General features: G+C 44.0%; 1 protein-coding gene across 4 annotated transcripts in view; it reads right to left on the minus strand.

Annotated features, from left to right (window-relative positions):
* The window catches only part of Tmem108 (transmembrane protein 108), a 285,683-nt gene that overhangs the window by 108,139 nt on the left and 153,292 nt on the right, over positions 1-24,252 (minus strand). For 2 of the 4 annotated variants that reach the window (XM_042281523.2, XM_006978676.4), the window contains exon 3: positions 23,571-23,652. In XM_042281523.2, the coding sequence (XP_042137457.2) occupies positions 23,571-23,610 (40 nt within the window). In that variant the 5' untranslated portion in view covers positions 23,611-23,652. Of the gene's footprint in view, positions 1-23,570; positions 23,657-24,252 lie in introns of all 4 variants that reach the window. The other 2 variants (XM_042281522.2, XM_006978675.4) reach the window with 1 other exon arrangement.

Consider the following 24,252-nt stretch of genomic DNA (forward strand, 5'->3'; position numbering starts at 1 on the left):
CCTTACTTAGAATGTTCTTTCCTAATCTTGGGCAGGGAAAGCTTCTTTCTGTCATTTGTATTTCAGCCTGACACCATGTGCTCTGGGATGCCTTTCTTGATCAGACACGACCCGCCACCTGCTATACCGACAACTTGGTCAATTCTCTCCATAGTGGGGTTCTCCTGGTTTAAAGTTTTTTTAAAAAAATATCTTCTAGTTCTCTAATTGTTTACAAGCTCAAGAGCACTTATTGATCTTAGTCACTAGAATAATGTTGAGCATGCAGTAGGTGCTTCATATTCTTACTGAAAAATAAGCAAGATCTAAACAGTTGTGGATGGGTCATCTACAAGCAACAGTGAACGCAAGTTTGTGAACTGGACTAGGTATGAGGCAGACATCCAACAGCAAGATCAAGGTACACACGAGTGGAAAAATTGCTGTGTTGTCCTTCCTGGTAGGAGCCTCACTGGGCTGTCATGTCCACAAAATCAGTTCTAAGCCTCCTTGACACTGGGCTTAGCAGGTTCTCTCCTAGGCTCTGTCTCAAGGAGCCATAGAGTCTTAGGTGGGAACCCACCTGTTCAGTGCAACCTAGGAACCGCCTCCTTGTCCTCTGGACTACTTATAGAACTCAGCTCCTGTCAGATACATTCCTCTAAGGCTCATATTGTTTACAAAAAATCATACCCACTCTCTGGGTACTAGAGACTTTTATTTGCACCAGTGGCAAAGTATCTTTTTATGAAGTCACCAAGTCCTATGTCAGGACTCAAATATGCTCTTTCTTTGCAAGACTCACACATTCTTTTTGGTAGCCCATTCGCTGTAAGTACGGATGTAGAATAGCCTAAGGAGTCCTGGGCTTGAAGTCAGAGGCCAGTGGTGAGGGTTAATTACGCTGTTCACTTGCAGCCAACTCAAGCCCAAGTATTGGACTGAACTTCACTGGGCCTCTGCTTCTTCATCTGCACTGGAGGATTGATGGTACCTACTGCTAAAATAAAGACACGAAGCTTGTGCTTTCTGAGCATCCCACAACTGAGCCATGGAGGGAGGCAAGTCCAGAACATCAGGACTTGTCACTTCTCAAGAGCTTCCTCTAGTGTTTCCTCAAGTATTTTATGAGGGAGCAGTTCTCCTAGAACCCCCTCAGTGGGGGTTCCCAGCACCATAAGTACAGTTCTCAGAAAGCAAGGGATGGCCTCTCATTCCAGGCTGCAGAAGCATGAGTAGTGAATCAGAAGAGCCTTGTCAGAGCTCAAAGCCATCATAGTACTGAACTGTGAGAACCCTGACTCAGTAGCAGGGATGCATTAAGTGGCAGGCATGTGTCACTGGAGACTGGGAGAATTGTGAGTGGGCCTGCTATCCTGTATGAAAAGCTATGATAAAGGACAGAGTATCGTCAGGTCAAGTGACATGTATGTATGGGCGTGCCATAAGGAAAGCCATGACTTTGTATGTATTAAAAAGACACACACACACACACACACACACACACACACACGAAGATGGTAAGCAAGAGAGCCAAGGAAAAAGAAACAGGTGTGGCCAACTGCTAACTCAGGGCAAGAGAGCCTGTCACACTAAAGACATCAGCTTTCTTCATATCACTTTAGCACAAAGGGCGACATTTTCTTCTCCCAGTCCTACACTTGAAATCTTCTAATGTTTCCCAAGACACATGGAAGCAGAGGTCAGCAGGCTGCTCCCTTCACAGCAACTCTTAGGATAAATCTTTTCTCTCAGAATAATTCCTGAAGCAACAAGGTCCCTTGTGAGGCCCTGGCCTGTAACTAGCTGGGCTCTATGCTCAACCACAAACCCCGGTACTGTAAAGAAACTGACTTCAAATTATTGGACACCTGCTGCAAAACCCCATACTCCTCAACAGAATAGGGGAGCCAGAGGAGTGTGGGGGTCATGGGGTAAGAGAACAGTCAGTGTGGGCACCAACTACCCTATATGCCATTGTGTAGACCTTTGTACTCACTGCCTCCCTGGGCATCCCAGATGCAGGCATGCCCCCTCCCATTTAATAATGAAGGAAAGGAATCAAAGGTCTCCCAGCTAGGAAACTGTCCTGTCAGGAATAGAAAATGCAGGATCGTCTGCAGCATACTGCAGCATCCCAGGTTCCTCTTATTGACACTGCTGATACAGTTTATTAGACCTAGGAGTCCTAAGAAGGCTTTGAAAGCAGGAAAGGGAGTTTAATTCTCAGATAACTTTCTCTAGCAGCAGCAGACACTGTCTTCTCACTGTATCATCACTCCCATCAGTGGGAGGACGGAGGGAGCTTCCGGGGGCTCCTGTAATAAGGGCACTAACCCCAGGATGAAGGCTCCACCCTCATGGTTTACTCACCTCCCAAAGTGCCCTCTTCCTAACAATGTCACCTCGGAGGCTAAGATTTTTGCCAGGTGAGTTTGGGAGGGGGACATAAACATTGAATACACAGCAGGTGTGAGTGGTGTTTTCACTGTGGGACTCAGTCTTGAGATCTGCTTTACCCATCACCTTTCTCATAAGGTCCCAGGGAAGATATGAAAGCAACTCCTCGTATAGAGGATCTCTTCCCTACTGGATCTTTCTTCATGTTGGGGTTCTGGTAAAGGCTGCTGGGACCACTGGCTTCTACAAGAGGGGTGTCGCTCAGTGCTGGGTGCCCAGTACACAGGGAACCACCTACAAGAGAAGTCCCTACACTTATCTCCTGAATCACATCATTCTGCCCAGTTTACAGCTTCCCAGAACTAACTTATCCAGTGTAGATAAACAAACCAATCCCATTACTAATGCCAATCTCATATCAAATGTCTCTTTATTCAATAATGGTTCTCAAGGAGAAGGAGGGCAGAGGTAGATCAAGGTTCTTATCTCTAGCCTAATTTGTCAATGCAAGCTTTAACATATTATCAAATAAAAGATGAGTGGAGCCAAAGAATGGGAAGGAGAAACAGGATACGTCTTCAGATTTTGTTTCAAGAAGATCAAGTTGCCAGAGACACTGTTATTATGAAGCCAGGCTCCACTGTTCAAGCCACGCTCCAAAATCAGTCAACAATGTCCTGCTTTCCTAAGGATTATTAATAATATATTTGCAATGACTCAGAGGCTGGCTATAAACTCTCAGTGTCAGAACGAGAATGTAGTCTGTCCACAGCAATGGAGATGAATCACTCTGATAAATACTTGATGCTGCTGCCTCATCTCCTGCAACAACTCTGGGATGGTTTACGAGTCTACAGTTAATCCTTCAATAATTCTGCAAACACTTCATTCCTCACCAGAGTTTGACACCTTGGGTCATGAAAGAGGTGCTATTGTATAACACAGGAATTGTGATGAAGACAACACAGGTCATGAATATTAAGAGACACAGCCTCAAAAGAGGTATCAATAAAGACGTCCATTTGCCTCTACCCTAGAGACAGGTAAGAAGATACAGTATGTCTTATAGGCATTTTGACATCAGGATTGACAGATAATAGACATGGTGTCCTTTGGAGGTATTATGTTCAGCTATCCCTCCCACCAGGCTGCAGTGCCACAACTCTGATCATCAGTAAGACTAACTGAGCACTTCTGTTTCTCATCCTTTTCTGGTTTTTGCTCTCAGGTATGGTTAAATAAATTTTGTGGTGGGGCACTTCATTGGTTAGTTTGGCTCATTTGTATTTATTGTACTTTTTTTTTTTTTATATTTGGGGTTATTTCTGCCTTGTCTTATTTACTCAATTTTCTCTCTGCCCCATTTCCTCCCTTCTTGATTGTGTTCCTGTGGGCTCTGAAAATTCTCTTTTTCTTATTCTGTTGAGTAGATTTTGCTAGTTTGGAATTCATGAATCTTATTTTGGCCATCTCAGTGGTTCCCCCGGAAATTTTTGCCACCTTTGTGGCAATGTCACCTTGTCTAAGAAAAAAAAATCAATGCATTTCTATTTTCTTGAATGATACAAGAAGCTTAAATGACTGAATTTTCCAAATTCCTCCAAGTTTCAATGCCATAATTGTACAGTATGCTATAGTTTTGCTTTTCATCAACTCTGCAGGCCAGATATTATCATACTGCTTAATAAAGAAAAGACTTCATTCTCACACTTGTCTATTTCATTGCTGAAAAAAAAATTTTGAGACAGGATCTCTCTATGTATCTCTGGCTATTCTGGAACTTGATATGTAGACCAGGGTGGCTTCAAACTCAAGGAGATCTTTCTGCTTCTGCCTCCCCAGCACTGGGATTAAAGATGTGTGCCACCACACTGGATTTGAATATTCCTTGATTTAAGGCATTCCTTCCAGGAAATGTTTTTCTTCTTTCTGAAGCTTATCTTTGGAAGATTTTGTAACTCAAGGTGTACATGTGAAAATGCTGTTTTAAAAAAACAAAAAACAAAATTGCTTCTGTTGTCCTCTTGTCTTAGTTAGGGTTTCTAATTGCTGTGAAGAGACACCATGAGCACAGCAACTCTTAAAAAGGAAAATATTTCATTGGGGCTGGCTTACATTTCAGAGGCTCAGTCCATTACTGTTATAGTGGGGAGCAGGGCAGTGTGCAGGCAGACATGGTGCTGGAGAAGGAGCTGAGAGCTCTACATCTCGAACCACAGGCAGCAGAAGGAGACTGTGTGCTACAGTGGGCATAGTTTGAGCATATGAGACCTCAAAGCCCGCCTCCATAGTGACACGCTTCCTCCAACAAGGCCACACCTACTCCAACAAGGCCACACCTTCTAGTAGTGCCACGCTTTATGGGCCAAGCATTCAAACGCATGAGTCTACAGAGGCAATACCTATTCAAACCACCACATATCTTAAAAGATTATTTCATCGGCACCTTAATCCCAGACTAGTAGTTACTTGCTAACAATACTGTAATAATACTCATTAGATGTCATCCACCAGTATTCAGGAGTCTTTACCTCTGGCCTGTTTTGAGATGATCTTGCTCATCTCTTTAGGTGTGGTGCTCTTGTTATACACTGTTATTGGTACTTTGTTTCCATAATTTGAGCATTTATATATTATTTGCATCTTTCATATATTCTAGAAAATATTCCAAGTCATTATGTCCTCACATTATTCTCCTCACACCCCACTCTCTTTTGAGACATGGTCTCGCTCTTGTCAACCTGTCTGTCCTGGAACTTACTCTATACAGACCATGCTGATCTCAAACTCACAGAGCTATGCCTACTTCTGCATCTCAATGCTGGAATTCAAGTCATGTACCACCATACCCAGACTCTAGTCTTTTTTTTTTTTTTAAATCCCCCAATTACAGATGCATTAAGATTTCTTTTGTTTTGTTTTGTTTTCTTTTGGTTTTGAGACAAGGTGTCTCTATGTAACAGAGCCATGGCTGTCCTGGAACTTGCTTTGTAGACCAGGTTGGCCTCAAACTCACAGAGATCCACTTACCTCTGCCTCCCAACTGCTGGGTTTAAAGGCATGCACCACCATGCCTGGCTACTTATTTTTGTTTTGTTTTGTTTTTAAGATTTATACATGGCCCTGAATGATCTGGAAATTATTATGTAGACTAGGATGGCTCTCGGCTTGCAGTGATCCTCCTGCCTCAAGCCTTCTCAGTGCTGGGATTACAAATAAGCATGTGCCAATATACCTGGCTAGACTACATGTTTAATTAGTTCTGGCTGGTTCTTTTTCAAATTTGGCTGGTCAGTTAAGGTAATTTCTTATCTTCTCATATCTATCTTTCATTTAACTATGTTTTTTCATAAGATGACAGGTAGTGTTTTTCTAGACTGGATGTACCAATATTTCTGGTGGTAAGTGCTCTCTCAGAGCTTTGCTAATGTTCAAGAGCTAGAACTCAGGGCCCTTTCCCTCCAGAACGCTGTGGAAGTGATGCTGTGTCACTCTGGGGCTGGGTTCTGCTGGGTTCTTCCCACAGACACCCTAGGGACCAGCCACCATATGTGAAAGGTAAAAGCTGGCTAACCCAGATGAAGTCCCAATTATAGCAACATAAGCCAGCTGTGATCTGCAGCAGCCAACTAGTGAACCAGTACAGTCCCCAGGTCACAGCTGAGGACTCGGATAACTCAGACAGACAAACTATTCTCCCTGTACCCTGAGCTCCCAGCCAAAATCCTCAAGGAAAACAAATGAGTATTTAAGCCACTCAGTTGCAGGGTAGTTTACTAGACACCAGTGGATTGGAAGAATATGAACTAGTTCATATTTTGGCACATGGTAATTAATTGCAATATCTGAAGGTTTTTTTCCTTTTAACAAGGTCGTCAATCAATCTGTCATCAATCAACCCTCTATTTGGCTGACTCCTGCACATCTTGCCTTGTTTCCTTATATATTAGGTGACTCTTTGGTGAGGTCTCATATATAGACGAAGTTAATCCATAGCCATCTGGAGGCTGCTTATTTGAGAATGCCTCCCTAACAAGAAAATCCCCGTTTCTGGCTGGTCTCAAGATGATGCCAATTCAAGTGGCTTCTGTTGATGTGGTTGGGACATTGACTGGGTTTGCCAGCCTCAGCTTCTTCACATATGGTGGCTGGTCCTCAGGCTACCCACAGGAACCGTGTCTATTTAGATCGCTTTCTGGAATTACGCACATGGCACATTTAGCATGAACTAAAAACCTAGATCATGAGAGGTCAGGTCTATCCATGGATATAGCTGCTCAACAGAGGTTTCTGTTGTGACAAAGTCACAGTCACTGACAGCTTTTCACATTGGCTTCCCCGTCACAGGGACTATCTTTTCCTGGGTGGTCATTTAACCCGCAAATACTTACAAAATACCTTTTACATTCTCCTTTACAGGAAAATGAAACATTTTCCCTCCCCAGACAGGCTTGGGACTCCCATTGATGCTACAGTCATTTTTAGTTTAGTTTTTCAAATTTCTGATGGGCAACTTCCCACACTCTGTAGAATTTACCAGAAGCTCTGTGACATCAGGCCTATTACCATCTTTTAAAAATAAATTATTTGATATGTATAATGGCTACACCTGAGCAGCATACACTAGACACCGAAAACACATTTCTCACGATGACTAACCACCAGCAGTAACTTGGTCAATAATGAAAAAAGGTGAAATTACTGAGTGGCGTTGAGGACGCCTCCTGCAGCCTGAGTAGATTTCACAAAGCCAGTTAGAGGGGCGCTGTGCTTCCATTCTCTGCATGACTCTGGCCAGGACGGAAAAGACGAGGACCTTCCTAAGCAGCAGTGACGGGGAGGGCTAGCTGGAGGAGGCCTCCTGTTGTCTTTACTTATACTCCGCTTCTGATGTTTTTTCTAAACAACCGCAACGTGGACCTGGGGACACCCTGGCCAACTTTGTGTTTTTTCACAGTACTCCTTTTAACAGAAGGAGCGACTCTACAGATAACTCCCCGGTGTTTTCATAGGCGCTATGATGGTACCAGAATCCTCCATGAGGGAAGTCTCTGAGCATACCTGGAAGGTGTTTTCTTGATCGGGTTAATTGAAGTCAGAAGACCTACCCTCAATGCAGGCAGCACCTTCCCAGGATGCCCACATATAAAGGGGCCTGAGGGAAATGCTTCTGCTTTTGCTGGCTTGCCTTCACATCTCGGTAATGAGGTCACCTACACAATTTGTCTTGCTCTGAGCCGCCTGTCACCAGTATTACATCAGAGCCTACCAGTGGCTCTCCAGGAATCCTCTAGGCCCTTGGCAGCAGGATGGGATTATGGAGGCAACCAGCCTAGTGGACTGAGGTGCCACCAGGTTCTCTCTTTTATGAATTCAGCCACTGTATCCAGACTGCAGACCACAGCCAGTCTGATAATCCTCTTTTAATAGATATTCACTTTATTGGTTCTCGTCCTCTGATTAATGCAGGTGAATAAATGAAAATGCTTTATGAATGGGTCCAGTGAAGCTCAGTAGGTAAGAGGAGCAAGAGCAGGTTAGGAGCAGAGCCAGAACTGGAATCCAGCATTTCCTATTTTTACATAATTTGTTCTTACCATTGAGAACTGTATTTGTTAGGCTAACTGTACCTGCTTCAGTGAGATTCTCTGCAGTCATCAATGGGCACAGAGGGCTTGTCCCAGCCCCATCTTTCAGAGGAGTGATTAGAGGTCAGAGAGGTCTCCCATCCATCCCGTGATTCTAAAGAGGGTGGCATTCTACGTCCCTGTCACCATCTATTGTTTCTTCCCTTCCTGTAATGCTCTCAGCTCTTGACTTTCCATCTCTCCACAGAAAGATAACAACAGTTGTGATGATGAAAGACTTCCTCACAGACAGTTTCAAGAACAAGACCCATCAGAGCTAACATCAGCACAACCTAAAAAGAAGCTACCAGCTGAGCAAGCGTACACGGCCAGAACCACGAGCTGCTCTTTTTCTAATTATTCCTCAGCTGAACCTTTCATTCAGGTCCTCCACTGACGAGTCACAGAACTCCAGGAGGACCCATTACCACAGCCTGCAATGGAAGTGTTGTGCAGCATGCCACGTGGATAATTTCGCATAGTGACCCCATTTCTATTCACCCGCATTTCCTGCTCTTTCAATACCAGTACAGCGGAGTTGAAACGTTTCACAATTTCCTTTTCAACTTCAGAAAAGTAATATTTACCCCACAAGTCTGTCAAAACGTTGAAATTAAGGTGTTTCTGATCACTCATTCATGGAGCTCTGGGGTACCCACCCACACCAGGAGACGCGGTGGTGATGACAGTGATGGCAACAGAAGTCTGTAACGGGAAGCCATGAGAGTGACACGGTGCATAGGAGCTCCATGGCAACCGGATTAGAACTTGCTGCATCTGAGAGGCACATTGATGGTCTTCATTCTTCATGCCACGGGCTGTCAGACAAATTTGACCCTTGACGGGCTGTCTCATTTTATTAGTTACTCTCTAGTTAGAGTTTTATGATTAATGCAAGGAATATAGAAATCACTAGGTCTTTAGTCTTGCTCTGTGTTTCCCTCTCATAGTAGATTTGTTCTTGGGAAGCAGATGCCAAACCGTGGACATCCCCAGTCTTCCTGCATCTGGAGGGGGCCATGCCATCAGATCCGCATGGGGGAACAGATATTTATGTATATTACTTCCAGGCTAGGGAGGGACAAATGTGGTATCTCTTCTCTTTCTGTCACGATCTCGGAGGCCAAGCATTGATGAGGGTAGGCTCATGAGATGGAAAGAATCTTCAGTTCCTGAACACATCTCAGAAGCAGTCAGAGCTGAGACTTGTGAGTAAGAAACAGACCTTTGTGGGCCGGAGAGATGGTGCTTCAAGTCGAGGCACTTCTGCGCATGTCTGACAACCCAGGCTGGAACCCTGGATCCCACAGGTGGCTGGAGAGGACAACTAGTAGTCATCCTCTGATCTCCAGAAACACCATGGCAGAGGTGTACACACACACACACACACACATACACACACACACACACACACACACACACACACACACACACACACCCTGTAAACTAAACAAGTAAAACAACTCTTAAAAAAAAATGAAGCCGGGTGCTGGTGGCGCACGCCTTCAATCCCAGCACTTAGGAAGCAGAGCCAGGCAGATCTCTGTGAGTTCAAGGCCAGCCTGGTCTACAGAGTGAGGACAGGCAGAGCTACCTAGAGAAACCCTGTCTCGAAAGAAAAAAAAAAATGAATTGTTTTTATTTTCGGCCATTGTGGTCTAGGTGTTGCTAAAGTCAATGGCCTACCAACAAAAAACAACCAAACAAAACCAAAACAAACATAAACAAGAACAACCAGATATCTGCTGGCTGACTGTTATGAAGCTTTAAAAAACTGAAAAAATTTTCTTTTCTTGATATAGTCTTCTTATGTATTTGAGTCTGGCCTAGAACTTGCTATGTAGACCAGGGTAGCACTGAACTCATCAGAGATCCTCCTACCTCTGCCTCCCTCATACTTGGATTAAAGTGTGCCTCCATGCCTGGCACGAAACTCTTTAAGAGACCTTATCCTCTTGCTGAGGCTCCATAGTAAGCTCTTCTACATGCCTATGAAAATTTGCTTTGGAAAAGGATAACTTTTTAAAGCTATCTTTATCTCAGAGGTTAAAAATTGATCTGTTTGAACTTACAAGGACACATCCAGGATTTCACACATAGCTTATAAGGGTACTCACATATTTGCTGCATGCATATCTTCTGATCTGATTCAGTTACAGAAATTGCTGGCTGGGTACCAACTTCTATTTTGGAAGGTCACCAGCTCACTACTACAACCTGGTAGGGCTGCACAGGCAATAAGAGTCCTCAAGGTAAACAAGCAAGCAAAAGCCCAGGGCTTCTTGCCCCAGGAATGTGCTTTATGATTTTTAAAACAATGGTTCCAAGTCAAATAAACCTGTTTTTTTCAAGATGAGAGAGAAAAAAGGAAGAAAACAGAGAAGCAAAGTATATCAAGGTTGAGAAGATGGCTATTAAAAAAAAAAGTCTCCTCACCTTTGCAGGTAGAGTCCGTGATGATGCTATGCGCCACTCAATTGCATTGAGGACACCTTATAGAAGCAGGAAAGACCCAAAGCATCCTGTAGTCTGACCATACCCATTACATACCCATTTGATAATGTGAAAACAGTGAAAAATGCTACTGACGAACTACTGCTAATCGTACAACCGGGAGCATAATGTGTTAAAGCCTGTCATGCGGCTCAGTCCTGCATACACATGAGCCTGAGGCTTCTATTTCTAGATTACTGTACTGACACTTCAAGAAGGCATTTTTTGAGGGGTAACTATATATAGCTACTGTATTTTTCATAAACTAAAATTTATTTCTCTTACTAACATTTTCTACTGCATGCACATTAATCTCTTACATATTCAGAATTTAAAAGTTTCTTGTTCCTTAAAAGAAAACGTATTCAGTACAAAAGAAAATTTAAGAAAATGGAGCCTCTGATAGCTGAGTCCATAGTTTGAAATGTCATCAGTTGCAGGAAAAGGATGCTCAGGGCTATCGTGCGTGGCAACAGAGTAGCCATGGCAACAGAGTAGTCATGGCAACAGAAAACTGAGTAGCTGATTTCATTAGTGTAGGTGCTTTTGCTAAACTTGAAAACACATCACGAAACGAAGGTGTGGTGCTTTCTCCCTAGTCCATCTGATCTAAACACTATGTACAATGAGCAGAGCCATTGCTGAACTTCAGACCCTGTACACGGGACAAACCGTGTCACGCAAGTAGAGAAAGCTCAGGGGTCAATCAAAGGGTTTTTGCAAGATGTTTTCCAACTCTTCAAATGTCAAATCATCAGCACTTTCAGACTACAATCCAGTGTGGGTTTCCAAAGACTCTTACACTCTTATGGTAAATTTATTAAATAGCAAATTAAAACAATGATGAAAAACTTTCCATATTACTATGAGCTCTGACTGTAAGAGTGAGGATGGTTCAAAAAACGTCTCCATCTGCTCATACGTTTATACCAACTCTGAATTCATTGATGACCTCGTCTATGATTGCTTAACTTACTTTTCTCTATTTCTTTACTCTGAGACTCTAGGCTTATTTAATAATACCTTTGGTTAGTTTTGAGACAGGTTATTGCTATGACCTGAGACTCACACTCTTCCTGCCTCAGTTTCCTGCATGCTGGGATCACAGATGTGCACCAGCAAACCTAGCTTTGCAACGTATTTATTATGACTTCCTTTCTCTTCACTGAACTGCATTAACCTTCTCCTACAGGAACAAAATTTAAAAAAAAAAAGAAGAGAGGGGAAGGAAGGAAGGAAGGAAAGAAGGAAGGAAGAAAGGGAGGGAGGAAGGAAAGAAGGAAGGAAGGAAGAAAAGAAGGAAGAGAGGAAGGAAAGAAGGAAGGGAGAATGGGAGGAGGGAAGGGAGAGAGGGAGGGAAGGAGGAAGGGAGGGAGGGAGGGGAAAAATATCACTTGTGCTTTTCAAATACTGCATATAGAGACTAGTGGGCTGTGTAGCGTGGGCATGGAGGCGGGCACTGAGGATGTGAAAGAGCTAAGAGCATGCAGAGGGAAAGCAACCTGGCTGTAGCCAGTGCTGCTGGTGACGTCACACCCACGATGTCCACAAGCGTCTAGAACATTCATCCTTAATCTGCGCCAGTAACATCAGCTCAGTTGTGGAGTCTGAGCTGAGGCAATACCCAAAGAATCAAGGCCAGTCGGCTTCCCTGTCATTGTGCTAGGTGAGCATTCTGGGGAGGGAAGGCCTTCAGTGTTAAAGGCTTAGGGGAGAGTGCATCAAACTCCTGTGGAAGACGACTTGGCAGGAAACCCTGAGCTGACCTTATTCTAAAGTCTGCTGAAGATTGGGCTGCTTATGGAGAAAAGGAGGAAATTTAAGGCGGGTGTGGTGATACTGTGTTTCCCAATATATTGTGAACACTGATAGACTTATCTGGGGTCAGAGAACAGAACAGCCACTAGACAGACATAGAGGCCAGAAAATGGTGGCACAAACACCTTTAATCCTAGCATTCTGAAGGCAGAGATCCGTCTGAATCTCTGTGAGTTCAAAGCCACACTGGAAACAGCCAGGCACAGTGCCACACACCTTTAATCCCAGGAAGTGATGCCAGGAAGCAGAAAGGTATATAAGGCGTGAGGACCAGGAACTAGAGCCTGGTTAAGCTTTTAGGCTTTTGAGTAGCAGTTCAGCTGAGATCCATTCAGATGAGGACACAGAGACTTCCAGTTTGAGGAAATGAGATCAGCTGAGAAGCTGGTGAGGTGAGGTTAGCTGTGGCCTGTTCTGTTTCTCTGGCTCCCGAGTTTTATTATTATTATTATTATTATTATTATTATTATTATTATTATTATTAATAAGACCTTTTAAGATTCATGCTACAGGCGGGGGAAGGGAGGGTAGTTTACTGAAGTCAGCTATCCACGCTTCTGTGTGCCCTTTCCTCACTTTCCTCCTCACACCCAACGGGGACCCAGAATCAGCTGGATGAGAAGAGCCAGCAGCGACATGAAACTTCCCCATCACCCAGGAGCTCCCTTGGCAACATCGGCCAGGGCGTCTTCATTCAGCAGCAGGGGCAGGCGCAGCCTCTGCTGAGGGCTGGATGAAGGCAAATTTAATCTAAGAAATAATTAGGCGGATGTTACATTGGGAACCAGATTTCTTTTCCCATCTTTTTTTCACAGTTTCTATAATAATCTAGGATTTCTAAAAATATAGACATAAGGACGGCACAACCAGAGCCTGTGAACCAAAAAATAACAACCAAAAAAAAAAAAAAATTGAGCTACAGATTCACCAGCTTACAAAAAAAAAAAAAAACAAACAAAAAAAAAAACACCCAATGCCTTTAGGTTGCAATATTTTTTTTTTTCCAAATATTGCCTAGCCAATGTCTGACTTCAGAGTCAATATTGCTTTTTACTTCAGACAGATCTGGGGTGAGGGTGCAGACAACAAGAACTAACTGCCAGGCTTCAGAGACAAGCTAATGCAGACTGCCAGGGAAGGGTGGACAAGTTCACTGGCTGGGGCTGCCAAGCTTTTAGAAAAACCCACTCGGACGGCCCCGCTTTCTTCCGAGTGGGAAGAGGGTTGTATAATCTTCCCATTGCGAGAGCTGTGATTTGGAAATATGGGAGGGTGAAGGGGATGTGGGAAGATTCTGGGCTGGAAAATAGAGACTGGATCTCATTTCCTCCTAATTCTGCTGTCTTGGGTATGACACTTGGCTTTTTGGGTTTTCCTTTCCATCTCCTGCTACAAGGTCTCAGATAACTCAGGCTGGCCTCAAACTCCATATGTATCTGAGAATGACCTTGAACTCATGATTCTCCTGCTTCCACCTCATTGGTGCTGGAATTGCATGTATCACCATGCCTGGCTTGTATTTCCTTAAAAGTAACATGGTGATAAAGTAACATATATCACCAGCATTGTCAGAAGTCGGTGTATATTGGATGGGAAACAGCTTGCTAAGTACAAAAAGCTTTTCCTGCCACTTATAATGTTGGTTTTGGGGAATAATATTTGCCATTTCCCAAGTTTGGAACCAATTAAAACATACAATGAAGAATCAGAAGGTGGATTCATATGTTGCCCTTTTCACTAGTTAAAGTGCACTTGAGAAGAGTCTTGATCTATGGCTTTTTACCATATCCCATAATGTGGCATCTTTTGTTTTCATATTTCGTACCTGTCCTCTTGATTACACGATTCTCAAGGGTGGAAAGTATACCTTGCATCTATAATCCCAGAGTCTTCCACAAAGCTACCTAGCAGGCACTCTGTCTGAGGAGAGGGACAACGGTGGATAGTGTGTGTGCTCTAGTTCAGCTGTGAAGCCTCTCTCCACTAGCTTTGGAGCTCTCGGGTCGGGGCTCATGTCTGGAAGTCTGAACGCAGGACCTCTCCCCTGAGAGCTAAGCACTCTGTCACTGAGCTGTCCCCCATCGCTGGGCTCACGTCTAACACAGAACAGCTTCTTTATTGAAGTGTGTTGAGGCTGGGTTTGGTATCATGCTAACACTCAGGAGGTAGAGGCCACGTGAACAGTCTAAGGTCAGTCTTATCTGTGTTTGAGGTCGGACTGGTCTACATAAGACACCCCCTCCCATCTTCTCCCCAAAGAAGCCAGGTATTGAGTGGTACATGCCTGTAACCCTAGCACCTAAGAGGCTGAGGCAGGAGAACTACCTCGAGTTTGAGATCAGAACTGTGTAGAACTGTCTTAAAATACAGTGTGTTAAAAGATAATGAAAACAGAAAGGGACCTACTAAGTCTCCCCAGGAGTTAGAGATGGTTCTAAGTCGTGTTTTCTTCTAAGGATTCCATTCTTGACAGTCCGTTCCACTGAAAAAGAGCTCTCTCCTGTGAGCTCTCTCTGGGGAAGGTTCAACCCTTGGTAACTTCTGCCACGTCAAGCTTCAGCTCTGTGTCCGTCAGGCACCCTGGACATCTGGGCATGTGGCCCTGGACATGTCAATTAGAGTTAGTCTGCTAATGCCTTTAGCCGAGGAGAACTGTCATTTTGTAATTAACTTAGAGCCATGACAGAAGCCTGTGACATCGATGACTCAGAACATAACCCTGACCCTTGTTCTTCTCCTGAGGGGCTTACATAACATGAAACGATATTTTGTGGAACTGTTAGTGTAATGAGCTTGTAGCAGGAAAATCAGGAGGGGCTGACAGGAAGAGGCTTTGCCCGAAGGGTGGGGCCTAAGAATGCACCTCTTCAGGGCAGGCCCTTGCAGGACTTGAGAAATCCAGCTTCCTGTAGAGAAGCATCTTATGACTCCACGGTGTGGGTGTGAAGCCTCTGGAACAGGCCTGTGCTCTCTGTAGGTCCCTCTCTTTTCTGTGCCTTGGGCGATGTTTCCAGAGGACTGTGATCCATGGACATTTTTAGGGCCCCGGCTTTGCTTTTTCCAGAACAAACCAGAATTAAATAATATAGCTCACAAGGTTTTAAAATGATCTCTCCACTTCTCTCTCTTCACTTGTCAGGCAAGAAGTTGACAGACTGTAGACACAGTCCCAGGGATTCTGTCCATGAGGGACTCTCCTCACACAGTGATACAAGGCAGGAGGAGCTGCAGGCCTTCATAAGCAACAATCTGAAGCATCTGACACAGACCCAACATGCTGCTAGTGTAATAGAGGAGCCTATCTTTAAATCTCTCTTAGTTTTAATTCATTTAAAATTTAAAACTGATAACTAATTTGGTTGCAAAAAATAAAGCTCAGAACCTACTTTTTCCAACTATCAATGTTGTGCCTGTATGTGTACTTGTATATATGAACACATGTATGTATGTGTTTGTGTGTGTGCATGCAAGTGTGTGGGAGTATGTGTGTGTGTGCTTGTGTGTATGCCCATGGAGGCCAGCTGTTGATCCTGGGTGTCTTCTACCACCCTTCATCTTATGTTTTGAGACAGGGTTTCTTGCTGAACTTTGAGCTCACCAATCACCTAGACTGGCCGTCAATAAGCCCTGGGGATCTTCCTGTCTCTACCTTGCCAATCCTGGGATTATAATATGGGTCGCCATACCTGGCTTTTATTCCCCAGAGATGCCAGGACAGAATGTCCTTGAGCTTGAGTGGCGAAGCATTTTACTGGCCAAGCCATCTCCCCAGCAGCACCCCCTGGCAACTAGCAATTTTATGACATCTAAATGCCAAATACTTCTGACAAAAATTTAGTATTTAAATTGAGACATGCTGTAAAACTGTCCATGAGATTGCAAAGGGCTGCCATGTGCCTGTGAGGGGAAGCAGAATAACTAACCACTTTTTAGTACTGACTTCATATGGAAATAATATTTTGGATGCACTGGTGTAGGCACTGAGTGAAGTCCTGAGAGAACGTGCATTCTTTGACATGAACACAGCATTGTCAAGGACCCCGATGTCTCAGCCCCAGGGGAGTGGCAAAGCCTTCCCCAGTGGGGCTCAGAGGGATGGCAAGGCCTTCCTCTGGTTCTAGTGCAAATGCCAACAGTATGTGCAGAAAACGTACACCATACCTTTCTTACCTTTTCCTTCTAGATGTTTAGGGCCTGAAGACTGCTCCTCTATCGGGAATGCTTCTATGAAGATTAGCTAAACCTACCTCCTTGTTCAGCTGTATATCACAGCCCCATCCCCTTGGTTATCTGTATGTAATCCTGCTTCGTTCAGCTCTAAGGAACAACCCTACCTCTCCGTTCAACTGCATAGAACGAACATGCTGAGCTTCCTGGGAGCTGCAGCGGCTCCATCAGAGAAGCCTGGACCATCCAGTCCCAGCTTCTCTGTCCGTGTGTCGGTCCTTCCTTTATTCCCCTGTTGTCCCTAGTCAGGGTTCTGAGACCATGTAAGGACACAGCACACTGTATTAAATAGAATGTGATGTTGGAATTGATTTCACTCGTTGCTTTTCACTTAGTTTTTTTTTTTTTTCTCCAAATGTCGCTATCAGAAAAAAAAAAAAAAAAACATTAAATGAGCCATGTGGTTTGTGTTGTATGCCTGGGAATACACATGACATACATCATGATGGTGGCTCTCTGACTATGCATCTGTCTGCTCATTGCTCCTCTGTCTAGTTCGTTTCACTGCTAATGCCGCTGTCACCAGGAGAGGTTGGACCACCCAAGTTCCAGGCATCCTTGTAGGCTGAAAGGAGCTTGTGCTGGCTTTCGGCCGACGGTCCAAAGGAACACGGAAGTGATGAACAGACGCAGTCAAGAGAAGCCTCACATGACTGCATGCCATAGAGAACTCGAGGGAAACATGACAGACCAGGATGTGCCATGCTGGGTTATGGGCTAGAGTCTAAACTGCAGGGGACAGGAATGCCACGACAGGATGAATGAATGGCCCCAAAGCCCTGAGCAGAGAACACACTAAAGTGATAGTAAAAGGAAGCAAAGCTAGTGTGACTGAGCATAAGTCAGGGGTGGGGTGGGTTGGCAGGAAAGGATACCCAGCATGCACCTTGCCTCTGACACACTTAAGCTTCTCCCCTCACATCAGCCAGGCTGGGGGCCTGGCCATGTTGCTTATCCACTCAGGGTGGCCATAGTATTTTTATTTATTTATTTATCCACTACTAACAGGTCTTCCTTCTGATTGTGAGAATATATGACTTCCACACAAGCTACAGAATAAAGCTCTTTCCAGAAGAGGAAAGAAAAGCGCAGCAAATGGCCCCACTCTGGCCAATGTCTGTTGAGATTTAGCAACCATCTCTTAATATTTTCTTCTTCTGTCCTTCGCTCCCTTCCAAAAGTAAATGACCCGGCAGCCATCAACTCAGTCTCATGGAGCACTGAAGTCGACTTCCCGGTTCCTTCTTGGATACGTAAGGATGTGTGTCCATCAAGATTCTCTCGTGGGAACATGTGTACAGCTATTTCCTCTTTCCTTCATAGTTACACTGTAACTTGCCTTAGAAATCTATAGTTTTCTGGTTTTCATAAGTTCATGATTTAAGTTTTGATTACATTTATTTGGTTGTGTGTGTGTGTGTGTGTGTGTGTGTGTGTGTGTGTGTGTAAAATCCCATCATTATGTGGAGGTCAGAGGGCAACTCGTGAGAGTTTGTTCTCTCCTTCTATCATGTGTGTGCCAGGGACTGAACACAGGTCATCAGGCTTGGCAGCAAGCACCATGCCCTGCTCAGCCATCTCACTGGCCCTAGAACTTTATAAAGTATCCATGGACTGGGAAGAAATTTGGATTTTGAGAGTGGTGATGATTCCAAATACCTGCCTGCCATGTGAAAGGTCTTTGGTTCAACCCCCAGCCCTACAAATAATAATAAAGATAATAATGGCTAATAATGATAAGTATATAGCTTTGAGGCAGAATGCTTGCTTGGCATGTGCAAGGTCCTGTGTTCAGTCCCCAACACCACAAACCAAAAAGAGTTTCTTCTCATCTGTGTGACGGCACTGCTAAAGAAATGGGAAGGAACAAGAGAATAAAATACCCGGTCATATTCATCGCTACAATTTAATAAAGCAGGAGTGTTATGTCCAGGAGCAATTTCAATTACATCTTTGGCCAAGGGGTGCAGTTGATGCATCAACAGCAGTCTGCTTAATCATCAACCTTCCCCACTCCTCTAGATCAGGTTCTCAGCAATGGAAGACGTGATCTCTTACTAAATTCATACTCAGAGAAATGGGAGGGGAGCGGGGAGAGGGAAGAATGGCCCTGTGTTTATGGTACCAACCCGAATGTTCAACATGCACCTTAACACGCGAGTCACCAAGCTTAAGTGGACAGTACCTGGCATGCCCTTGTCTTAATTGATGACTGACATACCCAGGAATGTAGACTCCAGCTTTGCTCTGTAAAGGGAGATAGTCCAAAGCGTGAGCTTGGCTTGGAAGACAGACGCTCCACCCTTGCAGGGCTTCCTGCCACCCCTGGGCCCACTCCTACATGGCTCTATGGGTTATTCCTGGTGACCTTTATAAATGAGCTGACCCACAGGACTCCCTCAGAACTCACATCGCTCTCTATGACACCTGTTATGAGAAAAGTGAATATCTTGACAGTATCAGACCAAATAAAATATGGGATTATTTTTTTTTCTGGATGAAATTTCTATAGCTAGCCTATTTAAGAGAGTTACTGTATTTTATTTTTTAGTTCAATCATTTAACACTCTTATGGTCAAAACAGCCATAACATATCAATGAAATGAGCCTTTTATCCGAGCATCCTTTTCTCCCCAAGAATTCTCCCCAAGTATTCACTGCTCTATCCACTCTGGCTTACTCTAAAGCTGGCTTTCTCTCGGGGTGGAGGGCTGGCCTTGCCTCACAGAGATCTTCAAGAGAGCAGCTGCAGTCTTGCTCATTGCCGTATCTGTGTGGTGTTTCACTTCAGAGCGCCCAGCCCTCCCTCTCATTACCGTCCACTGCAAAGAGGAATACAGGGCGTCCCCTAGCAGCTACCCAGGAAATGACTCTGCTCTGCTCTTTGGGTGACTCCCCAAGCCACACAGCTCCTGGTAGTGCTCTGGTTCAGCTTGAGGAAAGCCAAGTTCACCTGAGAGGCGCTGCCAGGATACTGGTAGTGGGAGAGGACCAGTCCCCCGCCCCCCAGGGTGGGGGAGAGGATGGCAAACTGCCACAGAGAGGAGCAACTGCAAGGCAAAGGCTGCCAATGGCAATGACTCAGGAAGAGGCAGGGAGGGAGGGAGGAAGGGAGAGGGAGGGAGGGAGGGAGGGAGGGAGGGAGGGAGGGAGGGAGGGAGGGAGGGAGGGAGGGTATGGATGGAGAGGCTGCAGAGGCAATGGGTCTTGGGCTTGGAAGCTTCCTGGGTTCTGCCCTGAAGAATTTCTAAAATCTACCACACATTAGTAAAGCCAGTGGCTCATGTCTCTGAAAACTCTGAGATTAATTACAAATGAATATAGAATTGATGGGGGGAAATATCTTTTTTAATTGAAAAACAACAATAAAACAAACCCTGCTTAACCTCTTTTTCAGGAAAAAAAAAAACCCTAGACTTTTAACACATCCTGTCAAACAAGGCAATATATATAATAATATAATAATATACAGTACTCAATTAATGTCCTTTATGTAGAGTGAGGGGGACCCATCTGAGTTAGCATCTGGGCAGAGTCATAGAGACTATTTCTCTCCATTCTTTAAGACAGGACTGCTAAGCAAATAAATGTTATTTATTAAATATGACTAATTTCTAACAATGCAACAGCTCATATTTGAGGGGCATTTCATAACAATGGAATATTTTTATGCCCTTCTCATTTATCTCCCATGAGTATATATCTAGGTAGATATTATACTCTTCATCCAGGCATCACAGTTGAGGAATTACTTTGTGAAGTTACATAATTGGTCAGAGGATAGGGGAGAGCTCAGAGTACAACCATTACAATCAAACCCTACATTTTCTCCTTCACAGAGGGTTTTTCATATAGAAAATGGGATTTATGATTTATATGAGCCAATAGGGTTCCTAAACAGGAGCACAACTTCCCTCAGACATTCCCAGGTAATCCTATAATGAAAGGTGTTCAAAGCCATAGAAAGGTGTTAAATCAATACGAGCCCTCTAAGGACTGCAGATGCCTAAGGTCACATCTGACAGCGTTTCTACCTCACATGTGTGTGAATGACTTCAGAGATACAGAGACCTGTCCTATCCCTAGAGAGTGCTTGCCAATCTTTTCATGAAGGGGAAAATATCCAGCCTCCAATTTTTGATTTGAAAAAAACAAGCAAGCAAACAAATAAACAAACACTCAGCATGAAGTAAGGAACAAACAGAAACTCAAGTTCTAACATGTTCCCACAGCAGTGACTAATTAGGGTCAAGAGTTATCCCAGCTGCAGGGCGGGCAAAGCGTCGGGGGAGAGATGCCCAACAGCTGTTAAGCCATGGAAACATGCTCAGATGGCTATGTTTTGTTTAGAAATACATCTCAATAATTTAGAAGGGCCAGGATTTGAACTCTTTCATTCTCTACCTAGAATCCAACACTGCCACACTCCATGAAGGCTGGGACCAGGCAGTGTCGGTGGCAAGGGAAAATACCCTTTTGCAAAGGATAAGGGGTGAAGTTCCTATCACCCCAATTCTGGGAATGCCCCTCAGTAGCTGGGGCCTGTAACATCTGAAAGGCAAGATTCAGAGTCAATAGTTGTTTGGACCTAAACACCATGTCAGTTACAATTTACATCAGCTCCCCTTTTTAGTCTTAGGGAAGATTTCCCACTCACTTGTCAGGAGAAACAAACCATGAAGACAGAACACACAAGCCGACTTCAGTGTGTGACGACCTAGTTCCTCTGATCTCTCCCCAGCTTTCAAAGGACCCACCTGAAGTAGAAGCCTGGACTAGAGATGGCTTTGCTGAGGCTTAGTCATAGAGGTGAACTGAGTGGCAAAAACTTGAGAACTACATTACCCAGTTAGGCACAATCCAGCTACTGATTATGTATGTTACCCATGCACCTGTTTCTACAGTGCAAGGTGTAATTGACAGCACGCAAAAGCTTAAATGACATATTTTTCTTAGTTGTTCATGAAATAACAGTGCCTCTTACATTAATGATATCTTAGATTTTTATGGAGAATGCTCATAAAATTAAATATGTATGGTGTCCCGTTATAATCCCAGCTCTAGACTGGAGTACACTGAGGAAGAGGTGCTTGTTATGGATGCATGAGGACCTGAGTTCGGATCCCCAGAACCCACTCAAAAGCCAGGAGTGGTGCTGGAGGAGTAGCTGAGAGTCCTACATCTTGCAGGCAATAGGAAGTCAACTGAGACATTGGGCAGTACTGTGAGCACAGGAAACCTCAAAGCCAGCCCCCATAGTGACACGGTTCCTCCAACAAGGCCATACCCACTCCAACAAAGCCACACCTCCTAATAGTGCCACACCTTATATTATTATAGGAACCAATCACTTTCAAACTACCACACTTAACAATTGGATACCAATAGCACATATGAGTTATTATGCATGTCAATAATCAGGGAGGTTTAGTGATGGTTACAACCTACCCCTAACTACCAAAGAGCTGCCTCATTAGTGCTATGTGAGTCTCTCAGCATCTCTACAAACTGGAGCCTGTAGCTGTCCAGGTGATGTCTGACCCCTCCAGCTTTTAGAGTGATTAGTTTAGAGTTTAGAAGAATGATCACTGTGTAGCATTAGGCCGATCTCGGAATGGTAGAATAATTTATCCAGCGCCTTTCAGATAATGCATGGCTTTAAGTCATATGCAGATGTGGGACATACAATCAGCACAGGTGGTTCCTCAAACGTTTTCTATCTCTTGAATCTGCTGTGCTGTTTTGCAGTGCCCCAATTCTCCTGCAGCTAAGCCTACCTTTCCTTCTGTGAGATGTAGCACGTGTGGATGTGTGGGGAGACTATTGTCTTTCGCAAGTCCTTCCCCATCAAGGTAGACTTCCTCGTTTCTTTATGGCATAGCCTCTTCAATCTGTACAGCCCCTGTCTAACAAATAAGCTTATCATAAAGAGAGAGAGAGAGAGAGAGAGAGAGAGAGAGAGAGAGAGAGAGAGAGAGAGAGAGAGAGAGAGAGAACAACAACACTATGGTCCCATAGAACACACAAGAGAAAGAACAAAAGAAGGTCCCCATACAGCCTGGCGACTTTCCGGCAGGCTGAACTAGCCTTATGAGTTTCTGGGATTAGAATTCAGCAGAAGAAACGAGCCAATTAAAACGCTTGGCCCCAATCTTTGTGTAGATAAAGAGCTTTGCACACGCTACAACAATCTAACCTGGGTCGGAAATTCTACGGGCTGACTGCCTAGTGATTTGCATCTCAATCGTTTTCATTTGATTCATTTTATTCTCTCAGCCCAAGTCAGGCACTGCTTGGTTTAAGAAAGACCTCTCTTCCATCCCTCCCCACCAGGCTCGACAGACACAATGAGCTCCAACCACAAGGTTTCCAACTCAGTGGCTTCGCTCTGACTCAAGAGTGGCTAAGTGTCTGCTGGACCAAGTGAGTTATCCAGAGGATCAAAAGCATGGGCTGTACTGGGTTTTACATTTAACTCAGTAGCTATTCCCATCCCAAGTACCATCATTCATGGTTCTTTATGGCACAACTCAAAAGCACATGAGCAACACACAGAAAGTGAAACTACTTATTGTACCACAAAACCAAGAAACCACATTTAGTCCACTCACTTTTGAGAATCACACATAACTATGCATCACATTCCAAGCCCAAGGCTGTATGGTCCCTGAAGCCTATCGGGTTCCATGTGACAAAAATCCAGAAAATACAATCTATCAGTTCTTTCCCATGAAGAATTAACACAAGATCATACAGCAACACCTTATATTGTACCATGGAACAAAGAACATCATGTTTTTGATGTGCATTTTGAACTGATGATACTTAAATCATACTAGAATTATAATGGGGTCAACAGTATGCTGGATGCCTAAGACATGGGAGCAACTTTATGCTTGGTGGCTTATCTTGATGAAGCAGAGGAAAAATGACCCAACTCTGGTCTTCCTCCACAAAGATCCTGGAGCTCAGAAAGTGACAACCTTGGCATAGTCCAGATAAAGAATAAATGTGGCATGAACTTACTTAACAGTTGGCAATAGAGGGCCTGTAAACTTCTCTTCATGGTATCATCTGGTCCTGCTTATCCTCCAGTTTATTCATGATTCTGTCTAGGAAAATGGGAGAAGAAATTGTTACATCAAGGACATAAATTCCTAATTAGAAGAATTTCATTTGAATGTGAGAATGGCAGTACATACATAGCTGTATTTGAAATAGAAAAATCTTAAAAACAGTTTAATTTATAATGCTCTATGTTCTATAATTACCAGACCCTTTGACCAAACCCTCAAACCATATAGCACCTCCCACCCACCCCTCACCCAAAACAACCCCTATGGGCAGAGAGTGAGAATCTGGCTTTGGAGGATTTTTATAGATCTCATGACACTCTAGTCTGGTGATTCTCAACCCATGGGTCGCAACCCCTTGGCAGGGGTGTCAAACAACCATTTTACAGGGATTGCCTATGACCATCAGAAAACACAGATATTTACATTATGACTCATAACAGTAGCAAAATTACAGTTATGAAGTAGCAACAAAATAATTTTATCAACATGAGGAGCCATATTAAAGGGTTACAGCATTAGGAAAGTTGAGAACCACTGGTCTCGTCCTAAGAGAAGAACAAATGTTTTTGTCTTTTCTAATCTTGTTCCTGCTGAGGGGTTCACTAAACCAAAGTAAGAACCAGAAATCTTTC

The sequence above is a fragment of the Peromyscus maniculatus genome, chromosome 7, assembly GCF_049852395.1.
Source record: "Peromyscus maniculatus bairdii isolate BWxNUB_F1_BW_parent chromosome 7, HU_Pman_BW_mat_3.1, whole genome shotgun sequence".
In the NCBI taxonomy this organism is placed as follows: domain Eukaryota; kingdom Metazoa; phylum Chordata; class Mammalia; order Rodentia; family Cricetidae; genus Peromyscus; species Peromyscus maniculatus.